A 20,962-nucleotide genomic window follows, 5' to 3' on the forward strand; every position below is an offset into this window, starting at 1 on the left:
ATTGCTTTTTATCCTTTTTATGTAATTCTAGATTCCTTTAAAATACCTTGTTAGAGTTTTGCATCTATGTTCATGGCTAATGAAACTCTACAGTTTTCTTTTCTTGAAATGCCATTTTACATGGTAGCAAAAGTTTGCCTTCCCCATGAGAGTCGGACAGTGCCTCCCTTCCCGGTGCTGTGGTAAGCTGGGTGAGGTGGGTTTATCTCTGAAGCCTTTGATTCACTTCATCTAACTTCTCAGCTCTTTTTTTTTTTCTTTGCCAGTCCTGGGCCTTGGACTCAGGGCCTGAGCACCGTCCCTGGCTTCTTTTTGCTCAAGGCTAGCACTCTGCCACTTGAGCCACAGTGCCACTTCCGGCCGTTTTCTACATATGTGGTGCTGAGGAATCAAACCCAGGGCTTCATGCGTGCGAGGCAAGCACTCTACCACTAGGCCATATCCCCAGCCCTAACTTCTCAGTTGTTTTCCATAAAACGGCTCATAATGTTTTCCATGGCTCTATTTCTTTCTATGCGATCCTCCATATTTATTGTCTTTCTATTTACTTTAGGAAAACCGGATCCATTTTATTAGTCTCATCAAAGCACCTACTGGAGACCCTGGTTCAGTCTGTGTGTCTCTCTCTTGCTGTCCTGGCGTCCGTGTAGTTTCTTAGCGTGCGTTTCGCTTTGCTGTCGCTGTCAGCTGGAGGCTCTCGGTGACTTGTTGGGCTTAGGAGGCCGTGAGGCGCTGTGCCAACCGCCATGGCGCCCCGGCCTCAAGGCTGGGCAGCACGAGCCGGCGGGGCGGGAGACCGGGGCACCGCTGGGGCGCAGGCCTCTCCCCTGTCCCTGCCCCCCCCCCGGGGTCTCCAGAGCCCGCGAGCTCCTTCTCTCTCTCCTTCCCTCCCTCCGTACCCATGCTCACCTCCTGAGCTAACTCCACCCCCCCCCCCCCCATCTGTCCTCAAATTCTGTCACAGAGAAGCTAAGGTGGCCTCCTGGACGTTTGTGTCCACAACCCATAGGCGATTTGTCTTTAACCGCTCTGCCTTCTAAGTATCTTAACGTCATACGTTTTACTAGGTAAACGGAGTCTGATTTATCGTGCAATCCAATATTGCATGCAGTTTGGAGTACTTCTGCGCCTATGCTTCCACTTCTAATTTCATTTCTTTTAAAATTCGCTTTGAAAGTCCATTTGGTTCGTAGCTTCGAGCCGGGAGCTGACAACTTGGCAACTGAGTCAGGCAGGGCCCTACCCAGAGACGGTGCGAGCGTCGCTGGCGTGACCGGCAGCTCCCTCGGCCGCGGGCGCGGCCAGGGAGCCCACAGAGAGGCTTGGGGCCCAGCTCTCCCAGGGTGGCTGTCATCCAGGAGCGAGGAACTGCGACCGAGGCAGGTGCCCGGGCTTTGGGCTCCCAGCGGGATCTGTCACTGTCCTACAGACACTTCAACTGCAGGCCGCAGACAGGAGAGCGGAAGGCGGCCTTTCCTTGAAGGTGGCGGGCTCGCCTCCGCCGCCCAGCCCTCTCCTGTCCCTGCGCTGAGTGCTTCCCGCCCACGGAGCTAGAACCGGGGTGAGCGCGTTCTTGGGGGACAGCTAGCGGGGCCTGACAGGGGCTTAGGGGCACTCGGACCCGCCACCAGCAACAGCCACTGCCCACATCCCAAAGAACCTTTCCTCAGCAGGGCACTGGGCCTTTTGTGGTAGTGTAATTCAGGCTTTAATTTAATGATTCCTGAGATTGGTAAATGGTTTCAAGTGAACCACTGGGCTAATTAATTTCAGGCCTGAGTTAATTTCTCTGAATGACTTGGTATCCCAGCTCTCAAGGAAGATATATGTTGTCATTTTAGACTAAAACCCCTTAAATTTGTATTTATAACCCTCATGAAAGAAACTTTTGCTATGGTTTTCATTGAATAGACTCAATTTTCCTTGCACTATTCTTATGAGTTAATTTAGACGTTTTTGCATGAGTTAGTCTGGTATGTTTGGACTATTTAAGAAGAATCTAGCGGGGCTTGTGATGCCTGCCTATAATCTTAGCTCCGGGAAGGCGGACGCAGGAGAATCGCGAGCCGAAAGTCAGCCCGGGCTGACAGCGTGACTCTGTCTCAAGAAAGGAAGTTATTTAGTAAGAAATGAGATTGTTCAAGCTGTCAGCTCATCAAGAGCTGCAAGCTATGCAGAAATGAAACTCTTCCTCAAGATCTTTCTGTTAATCTTTATTTTTAATTGTTAAAGTCCTTTCTTTTTTTTTTTTTTTTTTTTTTTTTTTTGGCCAGTCCTGGGGCTTGGACTCAGGGCCTGAGCACTGTCCCTGGCTTCTTTTTGCTCAAGGCTAGCACTCTGCCACCTGAGCCACAGCGCCGCTTCTGGCCGTTTTCTGTATATGTGATGCTGTGGAATCGAACCTAGGGCCTCGTGTATCCGAGGCAGGCACTCTTGCCACTAGGCTATATCCCCAGCCCCTAAAGTCCTTTCTTGTCTCACTTTTCATTTCAAAAATTTCAACTCAATGCTGTTAGCACTTAATCATGTTCTGACAGCAAATTACCTGCCAGAGAACCATGAAAATTGGGCTGTAGTCATGCCACAAATAAAGGAAACAAAGAGATTATACTAGAAATCTCCCATCTTCCTAGAAAAGGTCTAAGAACATAATCTATCGGGCTGCGGCAAGGAGGAGAGTTCAGGTGTGTCGCTTCATTGAAAAAGCTCATCTTCTGCCGTGGCTGCTGGTGACTACGCAAGGACCCATCTCATGAGGGCAAAGCACGTGAGAGCCCAGGTGTCCCCCTCCCTGGTGTCCGTGCTTGCGTTTCGGGGTCTGCACAGGTGGAGCACTTAGATCTCCAGGACCGCTGACCGGTGTGAATTGGTGTTTGGATCAGCAGAGGCAGCGCCGCTGGTTGAGCCCCCGGCCTCCTCGCGTCGTGGAGAGGCTGGAGGAGACGTCTTCTCGCGCACAGCCGCTGGCTTCTGCTTCTGAGGAATGACATCCTCGAGTGTCACGGTGGCTTCCCTTGTTCTTTAAGATGCTGATTTTTCTGAGGCAGACGTCGACGGTTAGACACCGACAATGCGAGGGGGGCGCCGTGCGGCGGTTCCGGGTCCCCTCACCCGGCAGGCTCGGCGGGAAGGAGAATGCTCTGCAACAGCGTGTTCCCTTCCCGGGGTGGATGCCCATTCCCCACGGAGGTTGGGGTGCACGTGCGTGTGACCCTCACTCCCAACCCCAGGCAGCGGAGAGACGGGTCCTGTTTCCGCCTTCTGTCTGCACGTGCCCGGGGCGCCCGCGAGCGGATGGAGCCCCTCACTGCCCCGGGTTAACGTGCTGGAGGAAGAGCGACTTCTCCGCTCCGGAGGACGCGTGCCGGTCTCGGCTTAGGGCCCCCGAGCCCCGCACCCCCGGCTGCGGGGTGGGCCGCGCGGACGCTCCCGCCCGCCGTACTGCCACGACGTGCCCCCAGCAGGGGCCTGGGCACACAGAGGACTCCAGCCGGCCACCGGGCCAGGGTTAGGAGGCTGCGACCTTCTTGTGTGTGTGCAGTCAGTACCGGGGCTTGAACTCAGGGCCTGGGCACTGTGTGTTAGCGTCAGCACTCACTCAAAGATAGCCACAGCTCCCCTTCCAGCTGTGTGTGTGTGTGTGTGTGTGTGTGCGCGCGCGCGCGTGTGCCGGTCCTGAGGCTTGAATTAAGGCCCATTTTTTAAGCTCAAGGCTAGCATTCTACAACTTGAGCCACAGTGTCACTTTGGGCTTTTTGTTGTTGTTTTGAGTAGTTTACTGGAGACAAGAACCTCGTGGACTTTCCTGCTCGGGCTGGCATTGAGCCACAATTCTCAGATCTCAGCCTCCTGAGTAGCACGAGACACTGGTGCCTGCTTAAGACTGTAGTTTTCACTCAACTTCTGTAAACAGAATTAAAGCAAAGTCCGAATTTTACAGCAATAACACGAAACAAGCTTGTAATTTACGCTTTCTCTTTTTTCCTCCCATTCTTCTATCATTCTTCTATCTTGAACATGGTCACAGATGTAGTCTTACTTCTTTAAAGCATGGCCGGGGCACCGTGTCCAGGAAAGAGCTGGAAGGTCCAGGGAGGCCGTCGAAGGCTGTGTGTGTGATCAAGCGTTGGATCTGCAAAAGCCAGAGCTGCTGGCCCGTCAGAGCAGCGCAGCGCAGGAGCAAGCCTTGCTGTGCAGAACATACGGACACCATAAGGATACCAATGACTTGACCAACACTCTGGAAAAGCTAACCTTCTCTTATTATAAATTTGTTTGAAAAATAAAAAGGTTGCAAGTTTAAACCAAGCCCCCTGTAGCTCTGTATTCTTACGCCTGGTCCCACACCGTTGGGGTCTTTTGGAACCACACGGGTTGGGAACCCATGGAGGACACGTGTCGTTTGCTCCGCTTCTCGTACGCCTGGGTCTGCGGGAATGTCTGATCGCGCCTGACAAGGCGGTCTCCGCGGGTGTGGCCGAGTAAATGCAAATAGCTGCACACACAGCCCGGTGCGCGCCCGGGGGGCTCAGCGCTAGCGTCGGCAGTGTGCCCGGGCCCCGGGACTCTGCGGAAGCTGCCCTTCCTGCCGTGAGGGCCTGAGAGCCGGGGCTTCACGGGGCCCCTGGGGGGGGGGGGGGAGGGCTGCTTGCCTGACCTCTGACAGCAGCCTGAGAAGCATCTGCTGAAAGTGTGGCTGAGCTGGACTGTGCGCACACACACCGGGCGTGGGCCTGGACGTGACCAACAGCCAGGCCCGCTGGCCTCGCGTCCTGCGTCCTGGAGTCAGGGATTATGAAGCGCTTGCCGGTGGGGCTTCGGTTCTCTCAGTGCTTGTCTTTTCTTGTGCCAGTCCTGGGCACATCCCTGCGGTGTGTTTGCTCAGGGTTGGCACCCTACCACTCGCGCCACGGCTCCACTTCTAGCTTCTTTAGTGCTTTAGTGGAGGTAACAGTTTCACAAACGTTCTTGCCCAGTGGCTTTGAACCGTGATCCTCGGCTCCCCGCCTCCTGAGCAGCTAGGGTTACAGGCGGGAGCCCCGGGGCGGGCGCCTTTGTTCTCTGAACAGAGCTAGGAATATCTCACTGGTTTCCGGAGTGAGGAGAAGGTGGGCATGGAGGGGGTTCACCGTGATATTTCTGCCTCTGCATCTCTAATGCATTCCCATCCACCTTGCTTCCTCTCTCTCTGCCTTCCTGAAAGCATTTCCACAGATTCTGCTGTTGTTCTCATTCGTGCCCCTCTCATTAGCCCAGCCAACTCCCACGGCCCCCGAGCCCTCCCCCCCCGTCCCCCGGCCGCTTCCCCGAGGTTCCCCACGCTGTTCTCACGTGTGGCGGCCAGGGGCCTCACAATTTGCTTCTTGTATTTCCTTTTCCCTTTTCTCCTCCAAAGCAGTCCCTTAGTTAGACTAGCATTCTGTTGATCTAGCATCCATTCTCCAATCAATCAATCAGTCTAATTATGTAGATAGCCATATATGCACGTCTGTGGATAGGTAAGTCTTTTAGGTCTAGCTTCCACATAGGAGAGGAAACATGTATGATTTTTTGAGCTTATCTCAGTCAATATGATATACTCCTATTGCTCCTATTTGAGATGTTATTATTCTGATACTGAGGCTTGAATTTGGGACATGCACTCCTGCTTGTCCCCCCCTCCCCCCTCATAGCTGGTACTGCCGGGTTTAGGCTTTTCACTGGTTAATTGAAGGTCGCAGTCACTCACTTTTCTTCTGGGGCTCGTTTTAAACCTCAATCTTCAGACGTTAGCCACCTGGGAAGCTGAAATGATAGGTCAGTGGTACTGTTGGGTTGAACTGGGCATTTGAAAGTTGCTGGCTGAGTGGGTCTAATTCCCAGTCTTATGCTATTTTTCCCTTAAACCCAATCCAAAATGTAGGGCTCTCACAACGTGCCAACCCCTCACCAGGCCTCTACCACGGCCAAGGGGGCGCGGCGTCGGACTCTGGAAACCAAAGTGAGGCAGGAACGCAGACACGGCTCCCCTATAATGCGGGAGCTTACTGCAGTGGCTCTGTGGGAGCCAGGCTTGCAATCCAGCGGAGCCCGGGAGGGGTGGGGGGGGGAGGGCGGGGGGGGGGCGGGAGGGGGGGCCACGCCGTCCCGGCGGCCTGGAGGCTCCATGCATCCCGATGAAGGCAGGAGGTTGGGTGGGGCTGGGGAGGGCGGGAACGCGTGGGATCCGTTTCCTCTTTTTCTTCCTTATTCCTCAGACCTTTGCTCTGCGCTTCTTCCAGCACGAGGATGACTGGAGGACTGGAGACCGCAGGCCGGCCGGTTCTGTGGCCGCGAGAGCCGCGCTGTTCTGTGAGGCCGGCGTCGGGGTGGGAGCCGGGGCGACGTGGCGTGCAAAGCGGGCGTCCACCGCGGCCGGGTGGCGAGGGGCCCGGCCGTCTGCGCCTCCTGCCTGCTGGGCGGCCCCCGCAGCTCCCGCGCGGCCGGGGTACGGCGCGGCTCCTTCCTCCCCAGCCCGCACGGCCTCCTGTGGGTCCCCAACCCGCTCGTCGGCAGCCCTCTCTTCATCTCCGTGACTGCCACCCCCCATGCCACCTCGGGAGGCCTCTGTCTGTCACCCAGTCCCGTTCCCTGTGGCCCGAGTAGCTCGCTCTGGAACCTGTTTTCCTCACTGGTGACCGTCAGGGACGTGTCCTTCACGGGGCCGATCCTGCCGCGTGGGTCCGTGGTGACTCTCCTGTGCAGGCACCAGACGGTCCCGGCGGCTTCCCCGGTTCCGGCTCTCCGCCAAAGCGGCCCCAGAGCAAAGGGCCACCCGGGCCGTCGTGCTGCGCGTGAGTCTGCTTCCGTCACGCGCCTTTCAGACTGTGCCGTGTCCTCCTCCCCCGGAATGTTGTGGAACGAGGACCCGAGTCGTCATCGTATTCAGATGTTCCTGGGCGATGTCCTTGCCACCGTGAACGCGCTGCTGCTCCTCAGAGCTGAGAGACGGAAGAGGAGGTGGCTGGCTTTGGTGTGGCGACGGTGAGTGCCTGATTCCCCCGAAGATGGACAAACACTTCACATTTCTTTGGGGTCACTGAACTATAGTTAGCCCTGTTAGCTTTGTATGGAGGTGACAGCACATCCGTAACAGAAGTCGCTATCGTAGCTCTCTGAGGAGGCACAGGCTTCTATCCCGGTCATATGAGAAGCAGAACCACTGCCCGATGTAAAACTAAAGAGCGGGGCAGGCCATGGTCCCCGTTCTTCTCAGGCCTTCTTTCGGCCCAGAGGGAAGCATCACAGGTCCCTGCAAAGGGGACTGATTCGCGCAGTCAGAGTTGGCGTGCGCTTCGATGTGTACCTGTTGGTATGTTTTCATAACTCAGTTTGTCTTATCCCAGTTATAATGCAGGTGAGAAACGGTAGAAAAGCTTAAAAAGTGAGAGTGTGAATCCTGAGTCAGTAAATAGACGTGCTTAGTAGTGAATTAAATAGTGTGTGTAATAACGAATTAAATAGTGTGTGTAATGAGGCTCTTTATGTGCAAAGAATGCAAGCAACTTTATGTAAGACAATGTTCAATCAATGTTAGTTAACAGACATATGTAAGATTTCTTTTTGGGGGTATCTTCTTTTAATTTTATTTTAAAATTTTATTATCAAACTGATGTACAGAGATGTTAGTTTCATACGTTAGACACTGGATACATTTCTTGTACTGTTTGTTACCTCATCCCTCATTCCCCCCTCCCCCATCCCCCCATATGTAAGATTTTTTAAATTCAAAAATTCCATAAAATAAAATATTGGTCTTAATTACGTGCATATAATACCAGCAAATACAACAAAACATAACAAGTTTTATTCTGTACTTTCTTGCAAATTGTATAATCCTTTATGAAAAAATCTATTGATTGTACACATGTTCAACAATGATGCTAAGTAGTGGGAAGAATATGACATAAATTTAAATGTTTAATTCTTTACATTTGCATTGGACATCAGGAAATCATTTACTTAAGCAATTCCTAGGTCCTTTTTTACTAGCATGATGATTATGATATCAAATTTTGCTATTATTTCTATTTTTAAAATGTAAAATAGAATCATTGAAACTGTTTTAACAGAGTGTTAGGAGCAACACGGAACGCCCTCCTGCTCAGTTCAGAACTTCATGCGGAACGCATTTTCTGCACTCCTGAGCGTGCTGGGAATGGGAAGCGGTGTGCGAGCACCGTTCGTACGGTCGCGGTCGCGGCGGCTGACGAGACAGGCTGCTGAGTGGTAGATCGTCTGTCTGAAGTCTCCGTGAATGAGACGCACATGGGTTCCACGATCTGCTGTGTTTACGAGAACATGTGTCCTCCCGGAGTTCCAGCGGACTGGAGCGGACTGGATGCCTGCAGCCTACTTGCGGTACTTGCAGCCACCAGTGAGACCCAGGGAGCAGGGAGGCCTCCACGGGCGGAGGCGCCCCCTGGGCACCTGGCCAAGCCTGCGGCGGGCGGCAGCTGGCACCGAGGGGCACTCAGTGGATCCTTCGGAGAAGGTGGGTGGCAGCGGCAAAGGACACGACAACGCAGACCTCCTCTGTTTCGGGGCGATGAACACGTTCCCTCAAGACTGCTTGGATTTCAAAGTTCACAAGTGTTCTCACTCGGGGGTCTCACCTTAGTGCTCCAGGGCAGGGGGCAGGCAGGGGAGCCACCCTCAAGAATTCCCTAGAAAGCAGCCCGTGTGAGTGAAGAAGGGTAACCTGCAGAACATTCCGGAACCTAGGCTGTGCACAAGTCAGACAAAGCATGCCATCTCCAGCACGAGACAGTGGGTGACCACATTTGTATAAACACCAAACCCCAGCACAGGAGACAGCAGAAGGACGTGTTCACATGCATGTGACAAGTACTGAACAGGGCATGGCTGGTGGTGTCCCTGCTGTTAACGGAGGGGCCAGCACGTGGACGGGGGGGTGCTACCTGTGGTGGGGTGTGGAGGTGGTGTGATCTCCGTCTGGGGTGGAGTGTCGACGTGGTGTGATCTCCATCTCTCATGGATTGTGGAGGTGGTGTGATCACCATCTGTGGTGGGGTGTGGAGGTGGTGTGATCGCCATCTGTGGTGGGGTGTGGAGGTGGTGTGATCGCCATCTGGGGTGGAGTGTGGAGGTGGTGTGATCGCCGTCTGTGGTGGGGTGTGGAGGTGGTGTGATCGCCGTCTGTGGTGGAGTGTGGAGGTGGTGTGATCGCCGTCTGTGGTGGAGTGTGGAGGTGGTGTGATCTCCGTCTGGGGTGGAGTGTGGAGGTGGTGTGATCGCCGTCTGGGGTGGGGTGTGGAGGTGGTGTGATCGCTGTGTGTGGTGGGGTGTGGATGTGGTGTGATCTCCATCTGGGGTGGAGTGTCGATGTGGTGTGATCTCCATCTCTCATGGACTGTGGAGGTGGTGTGATCGCCGTCTGGGGTGGAGTGTGGAGGTGGTGTGATCGCCATCTGTGGTGGAGTGTGGAGGTGGTGTGATCGCCGTCTGGGGTGGGGTGTGGAGGTGGTGTGATCACCGTGCGGTGGAGTGTGGAGGTGGTGTGATCGCCGTCTGTGGTGGGGTGTGGAGTTGGTGTGATCGCCGTGTGTGGTGGAGTGTGGAGGTGGTGTGATCACCGTGCGGTGGAGTGTGGAGGTGGTGTGATCGCCGTCTGTGGTGGAGTGTGGAGGTGGTGTGATCGCCGTGTGTGGTGGGGTGTGGAGGTGGTGTGATCACCGTGCGGTGGAGTGTGGAGGTGGTGTGATCGCCGTCTGTGGTGGAGTGTGGAGGTGGTGTGTGATCGCCGTGTGTGGTGGGGTCTGGAGGTGGTGTGATCGCCGTCTGTGGTGGATTGTGGAGGTGGTGTGATCGCCGTCTGGGGTGGGCTGTGGAGGTGGTGTGATCGCCGTCTGTGGTGGGGTGTGGAGGTGGTGTGATCGCCGTCTGTGGTGGGGTGTGGAGGTGGTGTGATCGCCGTCTGTGGTGGGGTGTGGAGGTGGTGTGATCGCTGTGTGTGGTGGGGTGTGGATGTGGTGTGATCTCCATCTGGGGTGGAGTGTCGATGTGGTGTGATCTCCATCTCTCATGGACTGTGGAGGTGGTGTGATCGCCGTCTGGGGTGGAGTGTGGAGGTGGTGTGATCACTGTCTGTGGTGGAGTGTGGAGGTGGTGTGATCTCCGTCTGGGGTGGAGTGTGTAGGTGGTGTGATCGCCGTCTGGGGTGGAGTGTGTAGGTGGTGTGATCGCCGTCTGGGGTGGGGTGTGGAGGTGGTGTGATCGCTGTCTGTGGTGGAGTGTGGAGGTGGTGTGATCGCCATGTGTGGTGGGGTGTGGAGGTGGTGTGATCGCCGTGTGTGGTGGTGTGTGGAGGTGGTGTGATCACCGTGCGGTGGAGTGTGGAGGTGGTGTGATCACCGTGCGGTGGAGTGTGGAGGTGGTGTGATCACCGTGTGTTGGGAGTGTGGAGCTGGTGTGATCGCCGTGTGTGGTGGAGTGTGGAGGTGGTGTGATCGCCGTGTGTGGTGGAGTGTGGACGTGGTGTGATCGCCGTCTGGGGTGGGGTGTGTAGGTGGTGTGATCTCCGTCTGTGGTGGGGTGTGTAGGTGGTGTGATCTCCGTCTGTGGTGGGGTGTGGAGGTGGTGTGATCTCCGTCTGGGGTGGGGTGTGGAGGTGGTGTGATCGCCGTGTGTTGGGGTGTGGAGGTGGTGTGATCTCCGTCTGTGGTGGGGTGTGGACGTGGTGTGATCTCCGTCTGTGGTGGGGTGTGGACGTGGTGTGATCGCCGTCTGGGGTGGGGTGTGGAGGTGGTGTGATCGCCGCGTGTGGTGGAGTGTGGAGGTGGTGTGATCTCCGTCTGGGGTGGGGTGTGGAGGTGGTGTGATCGCCGTGTGTGGTGGGGTGTGGAGGTGGTGTGATCGCCGTCTGGGGTGGTGTGTGGAGTTGGTGTGATCGCCGCGTGTGGTGGGGTGTGGAGGTGGTGTGATCACCGTGCGGTGGAGTGTGGAGGTGGTGTGATCTCCGTCTGGGGTGGGGTGTGGAGGTGGTGTGATCTCCGTCTGGGGTGGGGTGTGGAGGTGGTGTGATCGCCGTCTGTGGTGGGGTGTGGAGGTGGTGTGATCTCCGTCTGGGGTGGGGTGTGGATGTGGTGTGATCTCCGTGGTGGTGGGGTGTGGAGTTGGTGTGATCGCTGTCTGGGGTGGGGTGTGGAGGTGGTGTGATCGCCGTCTGGGGTGGGGTGTGGAGGTGGTGTGATCTCCGTCTGTGGTGGGGTGTGGAGGTGGTGTGATCGCCGTCTGGGGTGGTGTGTGGAGTTGGTGTGATCGCCGCATGTGGTGGGGTGTGGAGGTGGTGTGATCACCGTGCGGTGGAGTGTGGAGGTGGTGTGATCTCCGTCTGGGGTGGGGTGTGGAGGTGGTGTGATCTCCGTCTGGGGTGGGGTGTGGAGGTGGTGTGATCACCGTGTGTTGGAGTGTGGAGGTGGTGTGATCTCCGTCTGGGGTGGGGTGTGGAGGTGGTGTGATCGCCGTCTGGGGTGGGGTGTGGAGGTGGTGTGATCGCCGTCTGGGGTGGTGTGTGGAGTTGGTGTGATCGCCGCGTGTGGTGGGGTGTGGAGGTGGTGTGATCTCTGTTTCTGGTGGAGTGTCGACGTGGTGCGCTCTCGTCTCTGGAGTAACCACTGCTCCTGCGTCTGGCAGGAGGCCCCTCTGGGAAGAAGTTCCTGACGCCTGGAGATGTGAACGGGGGGCCCACTGGGAAAAGCGCCAGTCGCAGGCGGGTCCCCCATGGGCATCAATCAGCCTGCCGTTTCTTTCCTCTCCTGCATGTTTTTCCCTCGTGAGCTGGCGTTCTCCGGGTTCTGCCTAGAATCTTCCTCCCCAGGCGCTGAGAGCCCAGGCTCGTGCAGGGGCCTGCGAGGGAGTTTCCTCCCTCCAGCCCATCCCCTCTCCTGACCCCAGGTCTGGGTTGTCCCTAGCTGGGGCCCAGCTGGTAAAGCCGTGCATCTCTGGGCTGTCTGTGCTTTGGGTAATTGCAGGCTAACACAGCGTCGGAAGTCCTTGTTTGCTCGATTCAGTAGCCAGGGAGACCTAACATGCCGTCCATCCTTGGAGGGCACCCGAGCCCTCCCCACGGCTCTGAAAAACAAATGTTCAAAGGTCTCCAAGCGTTCCTACTCTGTCTTTGGGTTTCCTAATTCAGTTAGCCATTCCTTTCTCCTCCCAGGCCCGGCCTCTCCCCATATGACCTGCTTCAGAAATCCAAATCCATCTTACTTTCACGGTACGACCAGGTCAGCTTAATCCTATCATCCTGTCGTCCCAGGCACCAGGCTCTTCTCCTCTAAGTGGGTCTAATAATGGAAATCACCTACCACAAGTACTGATGCAGAGATCACAATGTGCACCTCTGCCTGGAGCCCTAGGGCAGAGGTGCTTGTGTTCGTGTGCCTACAGAGAGCTGAAAGAGGAAGCACCGTGACTGCTGGCTTGCCTGTCAGTAAGCAGTGGGGTCCGCTAGTCATCTTGTTGCTGTAACTAAATCACTAAGGCCACCTAAGGGGAGTGATATCTTTTGCTTTGTGAACACATAGTCCACGTGCTTTGGGCCTTGCTACTTTGGGTGGTGGCAGCACAGTAACCTTAGTAAGGAGTAGAAAGCAAAGAAGAGATAAAAGGGCTGGAGTCCTATTATCCCCTCCCAGGCACACACCCAATGATCTACTTCCTTCCACCAGGCCTAACGCCTCCCAGTGGGGCCGCAGGGGGGGGCGATGCCTTCCACTTGCACCGTTTTGTGGGGAAATTCCACATGGAAAGTCCACCAGAAGTGAGCCAGTGAGGTCCACTTCACAGGGTCCACTGAGGCGACATTCAGCAATAAGAGACATTTATGTTATATGAGAGGTCTATGTTTCAGTTGCCTTTATACTTCATTGAAGTGAAGTTTAATGGGGAGAATGTTACTTGGTGTTTAACGTAAGGAAAAGAGCACATCTTGTATTTGAAGCTTAGTTACTCATCAGCCAGTACAGTCCTCTCCTTTGAGAATATACCCATTACTGAGTAATTAAAAACGCACCCTACACATGGCTCTCACAAAGATAATCACACGCTTGTCGGTAGTGATCAACACCAGTGGGCTGAGTGCCGCATAGCTATGACCCATAAGCATCTGGACTAAATACAGAGCTGGGTCATTGTTCCACATAATTCTTGAGGCAGAGATACCATAGTCTAAAATGGACATCACCATAAAGAAAGTGGTGAGCAGCAGAATGGTCCGGGTGGCTCTTTGCTCTGGAGATGTTTTCAGAGCAAGGCTGGAGCTGTGAAGATGCTGGGTCTGCCTCTTGTGTCTACACAAGACCGTGACCATGTATCCATTAGAGACGAACATGAGGCCCATGAGGAAGAATTCCCGAACAGTCAGAAGTGTGGAAAACACTTGCCTGAGAGTGTAAGAGATGGGCAACACAGAGCAGGACTCGGTGACATAGATGAGACTGTCTGAGGTCAGATTGGGGGTGGCGATGATGGACATGAAGATGTGGCTGCTCACGGACATGTACAAGACCCACAGCGCAAGAAGGGAGCACAGATAGTGACGTGGGGACGTGCGCTTGAGCTTTGCCAAACAGGAGCTTCTGGGGCTGAGGGTGACGGCCTGAAGGACACTCAGCAGGCAGGTGATACAAACAGTCAGGCCCCTGACCAACCTGTATAGGTAGACAAGCCATTTACATGTGCTGTCATCCCAAAAGCCCTCCCAAAACACAGTATCTGTGTCTATTAACATCATGATTATCAGCATGGCTAGGTGGGTGAGCGCCAAGAGACTGATGGGCAGGTCGGTGGGTTTAGGCCTGTGCTCATGGAGGAAGATGAAGATGTGGAAGGTCAGGAGGAGGGCATTGGCCAAGCTTACAATGGTTTGTTCACAGAGGAGTGTGCTTCTTACAGCAACATTATGGTATAGCTTGTTTTTAATCATTATATAGGAAAGAAGTGTAAATTAAGCATCTGTGGAGAAAAGAAAGGATAAATTATAAAAAAAGAAAAACTAGCACCTTACTAATCTCAACATCAGTGACCTCATTAAAATATATGGATTCGCAGCATAGAAAGACAAATATGTGGGGGCTGGAGATATGGCCTAATGGCAAGAGTGCCTGCCTCGTATACATGAGGCCCTGGGTTCGATTCCCCAGCACCACATATATAGAAAATGGCCAGAAGTGGTGCTGTGGCTCAAGTGGCAGAGTGCTAGCCTTGAGCAAAAAGAAGCCAGGGACAGTGCTCAGACCCTGAGTCCAAGCCCCAGGACTGGCCAAAAAAAAAAAAAAAAAAAAAGACAAATATGTTTTTGCTCATGAGGAATGCAGAAAATAATCATAACCATAAGAGAAAAGAAGAAAGAATCAAGGAAAGAAAAAGAAAAGAAATAATGTGGCTGCAAACAGGAGCCTATGTGGGTAGGACTCAGTGCTAAGAGAACGTTAAAAACAGGGTGAAGTCCGTCCCGTATGCATATGAAAATACAACAATGACCTGCTAAAAGGGGGAAGAGAAAGACTAAAGCTGGTTCAGAAGGACTAACTCACAGATGTAATGGAACCCAAATACTTCATGTCTGCATAGAAGCAGCACGGTGGAAGCAGTTGGTACAATTTATGCCACTAAACGAGTCTGTTTGGATCCGGGTATACAATCCTCCTCTAACGCTTAAGCTTCTCTTACCCTCTTCTCTCTCACATCCCTCCACTTCCAAATCTGCGCAGATTCACCTGCCTGGTGTTGGGCTCCCTCTGCACCGAGACTATTTGTGCACTGTGACACGCTGCGCACTAGGGAACACACGTTCCTTCCACTACTTCATCTCGGAGTTCCTCTCAACGGAGAGCCTGGTCTTACTGGCTTCCTTCTTGGTTTTCGGTGCTGGAAGCCGCCATCCCCCGAGCCCCAGACAGCCGCTCCATCACGACCCAGCCCCGCCCGCCCGCACTGCCTCGCGCGCGTGCACGCGTGCAGTGAACACTAGACAATTATGTGGATGAGCCCTGGGGACTGCATGACAAGCAGCAGGACACCTCTGCAGCAACGGGTCACAGGTTCATTAGTGCTCTTCCCGGCCTGCTGTGTTGTTTAGTGCGAGACCAGACGTGCTTAATATGAAGCCAAACAAAAGAGGACGGGAGGACTGTGAACCTGGAAGGCATGGATTGATTGATTGATTTTTCTTTTTGCTCAAGGCTAGCACTGTCCCTTGAGCCACAGCGCCCCTTCTGGCCGTTTTCTGTATAGGTGGTGCTGGGGGAATTGAACCCAGGGTTTCATGTATAGGAGACGAGCACTCCACCACTAGGCCATATCCCCAGCCCTGAAGGCACGGATTTACATCTGGCACTTGTCGCTGGCACTACGCTGGCACACACTACTTGGAAAGAGGATGTGGGTGCTGGGTGCCTGGTGCTTGTAATCTGCCTGCCTTGAGGCCGTGGATCCTTCTCCCCCGTGATCAGGTGGTGGTAACCACAGCCTGCTCTCCAAGCTCAGACAGGAACCTAACTGGCAGATTGGGCCGTGGAGGGCAAAGGGGAAGAAGTGAGACCCTATCTTAGGATAACCAACAAAACACCAGGTGGGAGCATGACTCAGGTTTAAGAGCACCTGCCCAACAGAGTAATGCCCTGAGTTCAAAACTCAGTCGTGCCAGGTGTCGGTGGTTCACACTGTCATCCTAGCTACTCAGGAAGTTGAGAGCTGAGGATCGCGGTTCAAAGCCAGCGAGATTCTGATTTCCATTAAAAGTATGAAAACAAAAAACAGTCAAAACAAAAATTCAGTGCTTAGGTGGCAGAGTGCTAGCCTTGAGGAAGAAGAAGCCAGAGCCCGTGCTCAGGCCCTGAGCCCAAGCCCAGGACCGGCAAAAAATAAAAACAAAAATTCAGTACTGATGTGTGAAAGAATACATACCAAACACGGAATATCTTCTGAAACATATAGATGTTTTTGCAGTGTTGGCTATTATTTTAAATATTATGCAGTTCCTCACAGTGAAACCTGGATAATGGGTCAGCTCTTCTGAATCCTAATAGAAGAAACATTTACCAAATAGTACAATCCTTCCTTCATAGAAGTGACATGGCATGTTGTATGATAGATAGCTACACACTCTACACGTGCTTAATTTCATGTCAAAATAAGTACTCTACATGAGCAGGGGTTAGTTGTCAAATATTAATAGGAACTTACCCAGTCTTTTATATTAAGGCAGGTAGAATCCAGGCAGTCTGTGCAATCATAATTAGAACAGAACCATGGCAATACTGCTTTCAAAGGGGAGGAGGGGCGACTGAAGACTAGGTCCAATCAGCTTGGTTTTTGTCCACAGGAATGCAAACTTTCATGCCTCCAGCTTCAGGAGGCCCAAGGATAAAGTTTGCAGGAGGATGTTTGGTGCAGAGTACTGGGGTTCTATCTCCCTAGCCATCACCATGCATGTTTAATCAAGTACTACATATGTGAGATCCACAGAGATTAATACACGAGCAGTGACATGTGGAAAATGCTATAATTTAAAAATCAATGCTATAAAGTACAATTACTGCATGCTGTTGTAAATTTTGTAGGTCTACACTATAAAATAAAATGACGGAAAGGAAATGTAAAGTATTTGTGAATGTGGCAATCCAAATCAGAATTCAAAGTTGCAGTATGTTCAAGATTATATACTAGAAATATGGATTTTATAAAATGACACCTATAGCTCCACTGAAAAAAGCCAGTATTATTTCTATAAAAAGGTGGTCAATATCTAATATTCACACATTCTAAAGGCACTTATATTTTTCAAACTATAGATTATACATATCAAAAATATTTCCATTCACTTTATGAAGGACAGCCAAGCTAAATATGCTACATAATTAGGAGAAATCAATATTTTAGTGATTATATTGATATGAATTAATAGTGTTCACTTAAAAAGCATGACCTCATAAAAGGTAAATTGCGTAACAGAACACAAGTCAACTAAAGATATTTAGTCAGAAAAATAAACAAGAATTACTTTCTTCTCAGGGAAAAAATATACTAATTGTAGGAATTACCAAATTTAAGGACAGAATGTCCTCAGAAGAAATGTTCCACCTCATTCTGGAGGAAGCATCCTGAGCCCTGAGGGCTTTCAGAGGTGGAGGCTGAGTCTCAGCCACCGACGCCCAGCTCGCCGGGCACGGCAGCCCCCTGCCCACTCATCCCCCCCCAGACAGAGCGGCACCTACCTGATGCACCGAGGGGACTTGGGGCGCCCGAGCGCAGCCGCACGGCTTTAAGGACGTGATCTTGTTGGCTCATCTCTTGCAGCCTCTAAGTTTAGTTTTCTGCCAGTGGGTGACAAGACGTCGCTGGGGAGCCCAGGCCCTTGGCATCCCCAGAGGGACATTTCAGCGGATAATGGCAATCCGGGAAGCGGTGCTCAGAACTTTCCTCTACGGTCCCTTGCCACATCGGGTGAGGGAGCAGAAAGATAATATCATATCCTCAACACCAATATTCGGACCCCAAGTTCCTGTTAGTTGGCAGCTCATTACCTGTGGGGGATTGCCTCTGTCCTAAGGGGAGAAATTCCTGGTGAATGCCAGTAGCTCCCAGTGGCTTTGGGGGTCCAGGTCCTCCTGTGTGGAAACATGAAATGTGTAGGCTACACCTTGGATTCCTGAAGAGTGAGGGAAGGAATGGTTAAGGGAAATTAAAATCAGAAGACACGAAGATGATTGCCATATGCTATTAAAGGGAACAATCCAAGAGGAAATCACAGTTGTAAACACATATGCACCAAAGAGGGGCACGTCCAGTTTCATTAACCAAGCACTTGTGGATTTACCAGATCTCCTGACCGCAAGCAGAGTAACAGGACTTCAACACACCACTCTTACTAAGAGAGGAGTCATCTACACAAGTCTGTAACTTTCTAACCTAGGTCCTAAATGGACTTTTTTGTACTACATTTGTTAGTTTATTTGAATCCTCTTTGAGGTTATCTTTAATGAATGTTATTGAGGGGTTTCAAGATTTTTTTTAGAGTTTAGGATTTTTAAGATAAGTGTGTATGTATATGTGTATATGTGTACACACACACACACATATATATATATAGTGATTTGCATTTGTTAGGATTGAGAAACAGATCCTCAAATCAGCCATGACAAGTGAGAATACATCAACTGAAAGATAACAAGTAGTTCAAACCTAGAACCAGCAACTTTGCTGCAGACATACAACCGAGACAGGAAGAACAGTAATAGCAACAGAAATGGGACTCCTTCTGAACTCAACCAATCCGTGACACCATACACTAACAATAATGAAGTAGATGAAATCTCATAAATTTTTTTATCTTATGACTTAGGGCTGGGAATGTGGCTTAGCAGTAGAGCGCTTGCCTAGCATGCGTGAAGCCCTGGGTTCGATTCCTCAGTACCACATACACAGAAAAAGCCAGAAATGGCACTGTGGCTTAAGTGTTAGAGCGCTAGCCAAAAGAAGCTAAGGGACAGTGCTCAGGCCCTAATTTCAAGTCCCAGGACTGGCAAAAAAAAAAAAAAAAAAGAATGATCAACAAAATGAAAGCAAACATGAATGCCTGAATTAAATTTCAAAGAAAAACTCAAAGATCTACATGATACACAAAGACAAGACCAGAGATGAAAGAAGAGTTCAGAAAAGACACAGAAATTCTAGCCAGGTGTGTCTGCAATTGTAGCTACTGAGTTGGCTGAGATTCGGAGTGGAGGGGGGGCATGCTGGAGCCTTACCAGGACCTACTCCCACAGCAGTGATTACAGACACGAACACACGTGAGGAGCCACAGACACTGACCACCCAAGGAAACGTTGCAGAGAGCTAATGGCGCCCACAGCACAGGTCAGGTGAAAGCCAGGAGTTCAAGAGAGTAAGGAGGGACTGCCCACGGTCTACAATCCACACAACCACGGTGCTCGTCATAGTTCCAACTGTCATCCTTCTAACTTGAGCAATAATCTAAGCAAAACCAGGGCCCCTTAGCACCCTGCAGGTGGCACGTCTGAACGGGCTAGCTTTTCAGGGGGGTTGCGGGGGGGGGGGGGGCGGGGACTACAATTGTCGAACAGAAGCTTCACAGTGGGAAAAACCAAAAGAGTGCCTTAAAAGAGAATGGAGACAAAAGGAAGAAAACAAGATGGCAGTTAAGAATGTCCCCAAAGATGACTGCAGGGCTGAGGTGATGCATACCACCGACACTGGTGCGTGTGCCAGTGGAACTCCTTCAACAGGGGACAAACCCAGTATCTCATTCTTGCACAACTCCTTCCACGTCCAGAGGCCTCTGACTGAACCTGCTTCAGTGTCTCTGCTGTCCCCGTCTTCCCTGCCTCCATTACTTCAGGACCTCAATCTCAGACAACTGAGTCTTGCCTTCTCAGCCATCAATAATGCTAGAGCTCAATAATTTTAATGTGGACATATGCAAACTAAATGAAGGTCTTACAGAGGTTGTGACATGAGCTTTTCTGCAGTCCGTACTTCGTGATTTTCTTACTGTTGGAGACAGAGAAGGGATGGAGACATGCTTTCAACATGTCTCTCATTTCTCAAGCTGATCTGCTCTTTCCAAAAGTCCAGCACTCAGATGAGTCTCCAATAACTTTAACATCTGACACTTCATCTTCAAGATCCTACATGTCACAAAGAATAAACTCCAACTCAGACTAACACAGCCCCTATCCATCCTTGGATCAGTACTTCTGCTTCATTACAGCCAAAGGACGGCTCTCTAGTGGTTATGCGGGAGTGGGGTAAAAACTGCCAACACAGCAGCCTGTAACTGCTGGTCTGTAGCAAGGCCATGCGCCCGTCTCCCTCTAAGTCTTCCGTACTCAGAGAAACCCGTCACCCAGGGGAAATCAGAGGTCTAGTACGGATGCACTAAATGCCACAGGCGTACCACAGAACGAATGCACCTGCCCAGTCTGCAGGTTCATTAACACCTGCCTAGAACACACTCCAGTGAAAGTCTGATAAAACGTGTTCAAAGAGGGCTCACAATGCACAGAAACAGACTTTCAGGTTGCGGGAAGAAGCACAGAGCACAGGCAGTGTTCACAAAAGAAATATGTGTACTAAATTTGAAAAATTAACAGCTTTAATCTGAGTGCGTGAAATTCAAGGAGCATTGGAACAAATAATAGTATTTTTTAAAAGGGTCCAGAAAGGCCTTTACCCCAGGATACTTCAGTGTGTGTGTGTGTGTGTGTGTGTGTGTGTGGCACGCACACCACTCCTTGGACTTGACCTGAGGCCCTGGACACTACTTCTAAGCTTCTTTTTGCTTAAGGCTAGGGATCTACCACTTGGTCCACACCTCCACTTTAGGCTTACTTTGGTGGTGAACAGGCGATATGCTTCTCTCTCACAGACATCCCTGCCCTGGCTGGCTTTGAACCTTGATCTCAGCCTCCTGAGTAGCTAGGATGACAGGTGTGAGTCCCCGACACCCGCAATGACTTCATCTCTTCTTAAGGCTCCCACTTCTTTCACACAGCGCCATTACTTTGGCACTTTTCTGTAACTTTTTCACTTGCATGTACAGTAGCTTAAAATTGTAGTGATTGAACACACCCACATGTTTGCATTTGAATCCCAAGAATGAACTGGACAGTACTGCTGGACATGTTTCCTGACAGTGCACTGATTGTTCAGAGGTAGGAAACGTAGAGAGGAACATGGCTGTGGTAGATGCGAAAGAAACAGAGTAAGATGTGCATTGTATCTGTTTTACTGAAAATGTTAGGCAAACAAAAAATATGTCAAATAAAAACTCAGTAGGAAAATCATCATCAGAAGATTTGATCTACTGAAGACAATATCAAGCCTAGAGAGAAATAGATGTGCATGAACATAACGTAGGAATGAGAAGTCAAACTAGAAGATTATAAACATAAAATAC

The 20,962-nt window shown here is 51.6% G+C and overlaps 1 protein-coding gene and 1 pseudogene across 1 annotated transcript; one reads left to right on the forward strand and one right to left on the reverse strand.

Annotated features, from left to right (window-relative positions):
- Positions 1-13,042: 13,042 nt before the first annotated feature.
- LOC125357959 (vomeronasal type-1 receptor 94-like) lies at positions 13,043-13,966 on the reverse strand. The gene has a single exon (XM_048354793.1). It carries the CDS (start codon positions 13,964-13,966, stop codon positions 13,043-13,045), a length of 924 nt encoding a protein of 307 aa, XP_048210750.1.
- A 3,464-nt stretch (positions 13,967-17,430) lies between these two features.
- On the forward strand, positions 17,431-19,840 carry LOC125357960 (annotated as a pseudogene).
- The last annotated feature ends 1,122 nt before the right edge of the window (positions 19,841-20,962 follow it).

Source organism: Perognathus longimembris, chromosome 10 (genome assembly GCF_023159225.1).
Source record: "Perognathus longimembris pacificus isolate PPM17 chromosome 10, ASM2315922v1, whole genome shotgun sequence".
Lineage (NCBI taxonomy): Eukaryota > Metazoa > Chordata > Mammalia > Rodentia > Heteromyidae > Perognathus > Perognathus longimembris.